The 10291-nt window shown below is 41.2% G+C and overlaps 2 protein-coding genes across 2 annotated transcripts; both read left to right on the top strand.

Moving 5' to 3' along the window:
- Positions 1 to 602: 602 nt before the first annotated feature.
- Positions 603 to 983, top strand: LOC145089743 (uncharacterized). Its single transcript, XM_079028139.1, has one exon. It carries the CDS (start codon positions 603 to 605, stop codon positions 981 to 983), a length of 381 nt encoding a protein of 126 aa, XP_078884265.1.
- Positions 984 to 5244: 4261 nt separating this feature from the next.
- Positions 5245 to 9082, top strand: LOC145089742 (uncharacterized). The gene is made up of 5 exons (XM_079028138.1): positions 5245 to 6230; positions 6338 to 6559; positions 7319 to 7474; positions 7940 to 8249; positions 8396 to 9082. Exons 1-5 carry the CDS (start codon positions 5245 to 5247, stop codon positions 9080 to 9082), a joined length of 2361 nt encoding a protein of 786 aa, XP_078884264.1.
- The last annotated feature ends 1209 nt before the right edge of the window (positions 9083 to 10291 follow it).

Raw genomic sequence — 10291 nt, 5'->3', positions numbered from 1 at the left:
TGAGGCGAGAACGGCTTTATGCCAAGTTCTCAATGTGTGAGTTTTGGTTACGATGGGTTCAGTTCCTTGGACACCTCATTAACCAGGAGGGGATTTTGGTCAATTCGGCCAAACTCATGGCAGTGATGCAGTGGGAGACTCCGAAGTCTCCCTCGAATATCAGGGGTTTCTTAAGGTTGGCAAGGTACTAGCGAAGATTTATTCAGGACTTCTCCAAGATTATGGTACCCCTCACTCATTTTACAAGGAATGTAATGGATTTCCGATGGGGCCCTGAGCAACAGACAACATTTGAGACCCTTCGATAGCGACTTTGCGAGGCTCCAGTCTTGACTCTCCCTAAGAGATTGGAGGATTTTGTGGTTTTCTGTGATGCCTCCATCACCAGATTGGGAGCAGTCCTCATAAAGAGAGGATAGGTGATAACCTATGCATCGCGGCAGTTGAAGTTGCATGAGACGAGATATCCCATGCATGATATTGAGTTGGGAGCGGTGGTGTTCACCCTCAAGATCTGGAGGCATTACCTCTATGGGGTCCGTTGTACCATCTACACAGACCACAAGAGCTTGAGATACATTATGGATTAGCTGAACCTGAACATGAGGCAACACAAGTGGATGAACGTGGTCAAGGATCATGACTACGAAATCCTTTATCATCCGGGTATGGCAAACGTGGTGGCAAACGCCCTGAGCCGTAAGTCGGCTAGACTTTCTGTTTCAACTTCATGTATGAGGATATATGTGGATTCTCCACTTGTGAGCTTGATCATGGAAGCTCAGGCTGAGGGTGTACGACAGGAGAATTGGAAAAATGAGTGGATCAGGGATGAGATCACCAGATTTGTGCAAGACAATCGTGGATTGTTGACCCGTTGTGGTCGAGTGTGGGTCCTAATGTCTGGTGGGGTTAGAAAGATTGTGCTAGAGGAGGCTCATAAATCTAGCTTCTCTATTCACTTGGGAGGCACCAAAATTTAATGAGATCTGAGACTGAGTTACTGGTGTTCGTGCATGAAAAGAGAGATTGCTTGGAACATTGAGAGGTGCTTGACCTGCAGGATGGTCAAGGCCGAGCATCAGAGGCCGCATGGCAACCTACAGCCTCTGGAGGTTTCTATATGGAAATGGGAGCAGATCACGATGGATTTTATCGCCAAGTTTTCAAGAACGACAAAGGGCTTTGACACTATATGGGTCATCGTGGATCGATTAACCAAGAGCGCCCATTTTCTGGTGAGTTAGGAGAGTTCGTTGGCCGTGAAGTTGGCCGATGTGTATATCCGCGAGATCGTTGCTTGCCATGAGGTGTCTGTCTCTATTTTTTCAGACCGTGATATTCGGTTGACCTCCCGTTTCTGGCAGAATTTCCATGAGGAACTGGGCACACGGCTGCATTTCAGCACAACATATCATCTGCGGACCGATGTCCAAAGAGAGCGGACCATACAGACCCTTGAGGTTATGTTGCGGGCCTGCGTTATTGAATTTGGTGGGAGATGGGACTCCTATCTAACCCTTGCAGAATTCTCCTGCAACAATAGCATTCATTCTAGCATTGGTGCTCCACCTTTTGAGCTGTTGTATGGGCGGAGATGTCGTACCCTAGTTTGTTGGGGCGAGGTGGGTCATAGGGTGATGGGTCAGACTGAGGTGGTTTTGTAAGCTAACGAGATGATTCAGCATATCAGGCAGCGGTTGCAGACTACTCAGAGTCGGCAGAAGAGTTACGCCGACCGACGCCGATCTGAGTTAGAGTTTTAGGTTGGTGACATGGTGTTACTGAAGGTCTCACCTTGGAAGGGTGTGATCTGCTTCAGAAAGAAAGGAAAATTGGATCCCCGGTACATTGGGCCATTCCAGATTATTGTCAGGGTTGGCAAGGTGGTGTATAGATTGGATCTTTTGGAGGAGCTCAGTCAGATGCATAGCACTTTCCATGTTTCATAGTTGCAGAAATGCGTTTTGGACGAGGATGTAGTAGTATCATTGGATGATATTTAGGTCAATGAGCGCCTGAACTATGTTGAGAGGACGGTGGCTGTCCTGGAAAGGAAAGTAAAGATTCTGCATAACAAGGAGATGCCTTTGGTTAAGGTATAGTGGCATCACGGAGAGGATCAGAGTGGACTTGGGAGCCGGAGGCTGCGATGCGGGAGCATTATCCGGAATTGTGCACTGCAGTAGCCTTTGAGGACGAAGTCTAGTTCAAGTGGGGGAGTGTTGTAACATCCCAAACTTCAGGTATGAATTTAAAGCTTTATATATGTATATTTTCAGGGCACCTCGACGAGTTAGGAGGTGCCAACTCGTCGTGTTGAGTTATATTTGCGGCGTACTTTTCAAAGTCTACTCGACGAGCTGGAAGACTATTAGGTGCAATTTGTGTACCTTTTTGCACACCTTTTAGTCCCTTTTCATACATCTATTTAGCATAATTGTCATTCGTTTTTCTTGCATTTCATCATATCCATGTTAGTCTCTAGAACAACCTTATTTGCACACTTTCATGTCTTTTCCAGATAAACCGGAGGTTGGGACATGCTTTGGGAGGTGTCAGGATGCATTGGTGAAGATTTCGGGATGATCCAACGAAGAGCGGAAAAGTTGAAAAAATGATGTTTGGAATTGGAGTCAGAGGGGTACACGGGGCGTGTTGGATTTACGCTACAAAAGGAACTCGGGCGTTGTTGACCAGAAAATGGGGTTGTTGACTACACTGAACACGAACCGTGTTGATTTGTTCTATTTTGACATGGGTCGTGTTCGAGCCAAATACTACCTTTTGGCAGTTTTTCCTATTTTTCATATCACAAGATTTGGGTCATTTTTTTAGATACACACATGATACCAGAGCACATTGGTGAAGGAATTTCGAAGGTTTTTGCAAGGATTTAATCGGTTATCATTTGGAAACATTATTTATCTTAATTGTAAGTTGTAATTGTACATCATTTCCATCTTTATAACTTGTGATTTTGTTCTAGCCATGTGTGGCTAAAACCCTAGTATCTCTAACTTCATGTTTTGACTTCTTGGTTGTGATTTCAATTATATGACTTGATGTTTTCTTCTAATTTCTATCCAGTGAAATTGATTTTGCTTCAATTAAATATTTGATTCTAATTGTGATTCTTATTGGCCATTTGAATTAGGGTTAGGTCATTCAAGTTATTCATTTTGCAAAATCCGTAATTGTTTTGTGAATCGAACTAAATAACAAGCATTAAACTAATTCCCATACAATGAATTTAGTGTAAATATTTTCACACACTTTTACACTCCCGAGCTTGTGAGGAGTATTGGGTGTTGTTGGGAACATTCGCATAAAGCTTAATGTAATCTTTTAATCTAATTCTAAGAGCTTGTTAAATTAGGCTAGTAAGGTTAGTGTTAATCAATGAGCTTGTTTTGGTTAATTAATATGGTGAGTGGGAAGTGTTAGAGCTTGTTAACACATTCAAGTACCAACATAGATGGAAATGAGCAAATATCATGTTATCTTGGAATCGCGTTTCTAAGTTGTCGTACGTAGAGTTCCAGTCCTTACAAATTCTGAGTATAGTTCCCTCATTTAGATGATTACTTGTGTTTTTAAATGTCTGTATCAATCATGGCATTCTAAACCCCCCTCTTTACTATTGGTGACCATAGTACCTTGCGCAAAGAGGTATAGACCAATTATCCTGTGTCTCTATGGATCGACCCTTCTTGCCTTGTACTACCTTTTCGTGCAATACAGTGGGATTCTTTTGGAGTATACCGTACCCCTTTATTTGTTGGGTTTGACACGCCTAACAAATTGGCGCCGTTTTCGGGGACACGATGTTACTAATTGTTTATGCTTAGATCTTTCTGTACAGGTACACCATTGCCAATTGATTCGGAGATAGAGAAACTGCAAAAAAAAAGTTAAGGAAGCAAGCCAAGCTTCGTAAGAAGCAACCAGGCTCCGGGAGTTCTTCATCATCTAACCCTCTAGTCATCAACATTTGGGAGGACATACCCCTGTCAAGTGTATCCACATCTGAAATAGAAAGCCTCTCACTCTCATCACAACCATCCTCAGCCAAAAATACCACTCCACCATCTTCACCTACTTATAATATCCCAAACACTACATCTACAGAAACGTCAACTACTACTCACACAATAGGAGACAACCATGCAGGGAATCCACCACCCAAGCAAACCCTTCTTCAATGGTCGAGACAAGAAGTTACACATCAACCTCTTTGTATCACATATCCGGCAGCCACAAATCTTGAACTTAAATATGGACTCATCCACCTACTCCCTACCTTTAGAGGCTTGGAAAAAGAAGACCCCCACAAGTTTCTAACAAAATTTCATGTTGTGTGTGTGGGCATGAAACCACACAATGTCATGGAGGATCAAATCAAGCTTAGAGCATTCCCCTTCGTGGTGCAAGACGTAGCAAAAGACTGGATCTATGACCTCCCACCGAGGGCGGTTACCACTTGGGTAGATCTTGCACGACTCTTTTTAGACAAATACTTTCCGGTGATGAAAGCTCCATCCCTACAGAGGGAAATGATTGGAATCAAACATCATAAAATAGAATCCTTTCACATGTGTTGGGAGAGATTCAAGAAACTTTGTGCCTGATGACCAGAACATGGAATCACGTACCGAATACCAGCTCCTCCAATACTTCATTGAAGTCATGAATCCAATGGAAAGAAGGCTTCTTAATGCCTCCAGTTGTGGATCTCTACCCGACAAGACTCCCACCAAAATCCACAACTTAATCAAAAACATGGCTGAAGATTCTAAACATTCAAGTCATGATGAGGAATGGTACACGGATGCACCCTGAGGTGTAAAGGAAATCCAAACTCCTCAAATTGAAGCATAATTTTCGGAGCTTATGAAAGCTGAAATGATGTTGGCTAAAGACAAGGGTGTGTAGCCCACACCCCGCCCTTGCGGTATTTGTACTCAAGTAGGGCACCCAACTGACATGTGCCCTCAACTTCAAGATGAGGATTATGAAGAAGCAAATGCTTTGGGAGGGTATTCCGAGTCAAATCAGAGAGGATATGAGCAGCCACGGGGTGATCAGAGATGGAATAATAATCAAAGCTAGGGAGGAAATCAACATGGAGGTTATCAACAAAGACCACCATTTCCTCAACATCAACAAAGACCGCCCTTTCAACCTCAAAATTTCCAGCCTAGGCCACCACCGCAACAACCTCCACAAACGGGTTCATCAAGTATGTCATTGGAGGATATTGTAAAAAGCCTTCCCACTAGCATGCAAAGTTTCCAACAAGAAATCAAGGATAACATAAAAAGCTTAGAGCAACAGGTGTCACAACTTGCTCAATCCATGAGTAGGATGGAATCACAAGTCAAGATACCTTCCCAAACCGAGAAGAACCTGAAACATAATGCATGTGCCATTACTTTGAGTGGAGGAAAAAGCGATGAAGGCCCAAGGATTCAAGATGAAGAAAAGGAAGAAAAAGAGATTAAGGTGGAAGAAGCTGTCAAAGAAGAGGGAAAAAATACTTCAAAGTCAAAGAAGCCAATAGATACTGAAGTGAAAACAACTCCAACACCATTTCCTTCGAGATTAACAAATACAAAAAGAGAACGAGAAGATGATGAGATCATGGCCATGTTCCGAAAGGTTAAAATCAACATTCCTCTTTTAGATGTTATTACACAAATTCCTAGATATACTAAATTCCTTAAGGAACTTTGCATATCTAAGAAAAATCTTAAAGGAAATCAAATGGTAAAAGTTGGGGAAAACGTTTCAGTCGTGTTACAAAAACGGCTACCAAAAAAATGTAAGAGTCTATGTGTATTCATGGTTCCTTGTAAAATGGGTAACCATTTTGTGTCATGTGCCATGCTTGATCTTGGAGCATCAATTAATGTTTTACCTTACTCAAGCTATAAACCAATGGGAATTGGACCTATAGCCGAAACCAGAGTCATAATTCAACTTGTCGATCGATCTTTGGTACACCCAAAAGGTGTATTGGAGGACGTATTAGTACAAGTCAATGAACTTGTTTTTCCCGCTGATTTTGATATGCTTGATATGGGAGATGATGACCAAACCTCAAGTTCCATACGTTTAGGTAGACCGTTTTTAAGTACAACAAGAACAAAAATTGATGTCTATAATGGTACATTGTCTATGGAATTTGATGGGGAAGTCATTAACTTCAATATCTATGAAGAAATAAGGTAATCAAGTGATGTTCATTGCATAAATTTTGTTGATGTGATCCAACTTTGACTGAAAAGTGTTTTGAGTTGACTAACCATGATTCTTTGGAGTTAGTTTTGAGCAGGAATTTTAATAACAATTTAGTCAAAGAAATTGTAGCAAATTTCAAGCTTGATGAGGAATTACTAGAAATTGTGGAGTTCATGGAAGAGAGGAAGAAAATGAGGTATAATAATACCAAGTTGAAATTGCCCATTTCTAACACAAAAGTTCTTCCTTCTGATGTGGAATCACCAAAGCTAGAATTGAAGACTCTTCCTGAGCATTTGAAGCATGCATATCTTGGGTAAGAGGAGACATTGCTTGTCATTATCTCCAATAAGTTATCCAAAGAAGAAGAAAATAATTTGCTGAATTTGCTGAAAGAGTATAAGAAGGCTATTAGGTGGACGATTGTTGACATAAAGGGGTCGAGTCTCTTTATACATGCATAAGTTTCTCATGGGGGAAGACTTCAAACCAACCCGAGAGGCACAAAGAAGATTGAATCCCCCAATGATGGAGGTAGTAAAGAAAGAATTCATGAAGCTTTTGGACGCAGGTATGATCTACCCTATCTCTAACAGCAAATGGATTAGCCCCGTTCAGGTAGTCTTGAAAAAGTTCGGGGTCACAGTTGTCAAAAATAATGAGGGATAATTGGTGCCAACCCGTGTGCAAAGTGGGTGGTGAGTTTGTATTGACTATAGGAAGTTGAATGCTTAACAATAAATGACCATTTCCCCCTACCATTTATTGACCAAATGTTAGAGAGATTGGCAAGTAAATCCCACTATTGCTGCTTAGATGGTTTCTTGGGCTTTCATCAAATTCTGGTAGCCCCAGAAGATTAAGAGAAAACCACCTTCACTTGTCCCTTTGGCACATTTTCTTAAAGGCATATGAATTTTTGTCTATGTAATGCACCGACAACATTTCAGAGATGCATGGTGAGCATTTTTTCTGAATATGTTGAAAACATCATTAAAGTTTTCATGGAGGATTTCACAGTTTATGGAAATTCATTTCATTAATGTTTGAGCAATTTAACAAAAATTATGTAAAGATGCATTGACACAGATCTTGTGCTTATTTATGAAAAATGCCATTTCATGGTGGACAAGGGATTGATTTTAGGTCATATAGTGTCCCAAAAAGGCTTGGAAGTTGACAAAGCCAATATTAACATCATCAAAATTCTCCCTTACCCGAAAAATGTTCGGTAAGTTCGTTCGTTTCTTGGCCACGCAGGTTTCTATCGGTGGTTCATAAAAGATTTCTCAAAGATTACGGTGTCGATGTGTCAATTACTCCAAAAAGATGTCGAATTTGAGTTTACTCAACCATGCAAGACGCTTTTGATCGTTTGAAGGTTTTACTCACTTCCGCTCCAATCATCCAACCACATTTACCATTTGAGATCATGTGTGACGCGAGCAACATCGCGGTTGGGGTAGTGTTAGGACAAAAAGTAGATCGAGCTCACCATGTCATTTACCATGCATCCAAGACTTTGGATAATTCTTAAACCAACTACACCACAATAGAGAAATAGTTGTTAGCAATTGTCTTTGCATTCGAAAAATTCCAACAGTACCTCCTCGGAACCAAAGTGATTATCTATTCGGACCATGCAGCTATAAAGCATTTACTACTCAAGAAACATTCAAAGTCGAGGTTAATACAGTGGACGTTGCTTCTACAAAGATAAAAGTGGGAAAGATAATTTGGTCGTGAATCATCTTAATTGTATTGTGCCGCCCGAAGACACCACACCAATCCATGACACATTCCCAGATGAGCATTTGTCCGTTATCAAGGAAGCCCCATGGTATGTGTACCTTGTCAATTATTTGTTCACAAATCAGTTTCCTCCGAATTCCACACGTTGGCAAAAGGACAAAATCAAGGAGGCCAAGCGGTATGTATGGGATGAGCCTTACCTTTGGAAGTATTGTGCAGAACAAATGATCCGAAGGTGTGTTGAGCAAAAAGAGGTACAATCCATCCTTAACTTTTGTCATTCCTATGCTTGTGGAAGTTATTTTGGACCCCAAAGGATACTAGAAAAGACTTAGATAGTGGATTCTATTGGCCTACCATTTTTCATGATTCTTATGTGTTATGTGCACATTGTGATAAGTGCCAAAGATTCGGGTCCTTAAGCTCTAGGAATCAAATGCCACTTACCCCCATTTCAGTATGTGAGATCTTTGATGTATGGGGTATTGACTTTATGGGACCATTTCCTCCCTCTTTTGGTTGTTCACATATCTTGTTGGCGGTGGACTATGTGTCCAAATGGGTTGAGGCCAAAGCCACCCATACTAATGATTCCAAAGTTGTGGTGGATTTTATTAAGGAACAGATTTTCTCTCGGTTTGGCACTCCAAAGGCTCTCATAAGTAATCGTGGGACTCATTTGTGCAACTGGATGTTTGAAGTCGTTTTGAAGAAGTATGGGGTGACTCATAAAGTTTTAACAACCTATCACCCCCAAACCAATGGGCAAGCAGAGGTCTCAAATAGGCAAGTTAAAAACATTTTGGAGAAAACAGTTAACCCAAACCGCAAGGATTCGAGTATAAGGCGGGATGATGCCTTATGGGCATATCGCACTGCTTTCAAAACTCCAAGTGGTATGTCCCCATACCGGATAGTGTTTGGAAAACTGTGTCGCCTTCCGGTTGAGCTCGAGCACCACGCTTTCTTGGATGTAAAGAAACTCAACTTAAATGAATATGAGGCAGGAAACAAAAGGAAGCTAGACATTCACGAGTTAGAGGAGATCAGAAATGATGCGTATGAAAGTGACAAGATTTACAAATAGAAGACAAAGGTGTATCATGACAAAATGATCTCCCGAAAGACTTTTGCACAAGGACAAAAAGTGTTTCTTTACCACTCGAGGTTCAAGTTGATTTTAGGGAAGTTAAGATCAAGATGGGTTGGTCCTTTCATGGTCACAAAGGTATTCGGCCATGGTGTGGTGGAAATCACAAGCCAACAAACCGGAAAAACATTCAAGGGCCACGAGGTGAAGGATGATGAGATAGAAGTGGTTGGGAGCCCCACATACCAAGACTGAAGCATATTCGAGGGCCACGTCGAGCCAACGACTTAAAACAAGCGCGGCTAACCGGTAGGCAACCCGGGGGTATTATTGTCTTTCCGTTTAAAATCATTTCCATTTCTTTGAAGTTTTTGGTTTTTAATGTTACACATGCATTTAATCATGTTTTTAAATCACCAAACGGACCTCGGGTGCTAAACCATTATGTTTGAATGAGAGGGGATTTTGGGTTCAAAAAGTGGGAAGTGGCAAACAGAGCCGTACACGGCCCATGTTCATTCTATCTTATATTGAACACGGGTTGTGTTCAAGAGAAGTAATTTTTTTTTTTTGTATTCAGAGAGGTACACGACCCGTGTTCAATTTTCCTTATACAGAACATGGGTCGTCTTCGAGTGAGGCAAACATTTTCATGGTCAGATAGGTACACAGCCGGTGTTCATTTTTTCCTTATACTGAACATGGGTCGTGTTTAGCCATTCTCAGCAATTATTTCACCCAACACGACCCGCGTAGATTTACACTTAAAGAACACATTGCGTGTTCGCACAGCAGACCATGTGGGTTTAAAGTTTTAAAATCGGGGTTCTCACCTTATTTACCCATAAACACTTCCCAAAACAACCCATTTCTCCGAAGAAACCCCAAGGTCCGATTTTGTTCAAAAATCACTTGATTCTCCATCAATTTTGGCTTAAATATTCAAAGAGGTTTGATTTTCTTCTTCTACACTTCATCTCCTACATCTCACACACAATTTTCTTGCATTTTCATGGTGGATTTAGGGGTTTTGACAAACCCTAGGTCCAAAAATAACTAAATATTTTGGTGGTTTTTGTGCTTAAATCTTTATCTAGCCAAGCTTGGGGAGGTTGAAGAACAATTTCTCACCAACAACAACTTATATCTACCAACGATTTGGTACAATCCTTCCAATTCTTCACTTGTGGATTTTGTGTTCTTAAG

This window comes from Lactuca serriola, chromosome 2 (genome assembly GCF_051521515.1).
Source record: "Lactuca serriola cultivar US96UC23 chromosome 2, Lser_US96UC23_V15, whole genome shotgun sequence".
In the NCBI taxonomy this organism is placed as follows: Eukaryota; Viridiplantae; Streptophyta; class Magnoliopsida; order Asterales; family Asteraceae; genus Lactuca; species Lactuca serriola.
This window is presented reverse-complemented; position numbering and strand designations above follow the sequence as displayed.

Bases quoted from the DNA above. Each gene is read 5' to 3' on its own strand.
- LOC145089743 (XM_079028139.1), top strand. From the start codon at position 603: ATGAGGCAACACAAGTGGATGAACGTGGTCAAGGATCATGACTACGAA.
- LOC145089742 (XM_079028138.1), top strand. From the start codon at position 5,245: ATGTCATTGGAGGATATTGTAAAAAGCCTTCCCACTAGCATGCAAAGT. The intron at 6,560-7,318 runs GTAAGAGGAGAC...AATTATGTAAAG, and splicing joins TTGAAGCATGCATATCTTGG to ATGCATTGACACAGATCTTG. The intron at 7,475-7,939 runs GTAAGTTCGTTC...AGGTTAATACAG, and splicing joins CCTTACCCGAAAAATGTTCG to TGGACGTTGCTTCTACAAAG.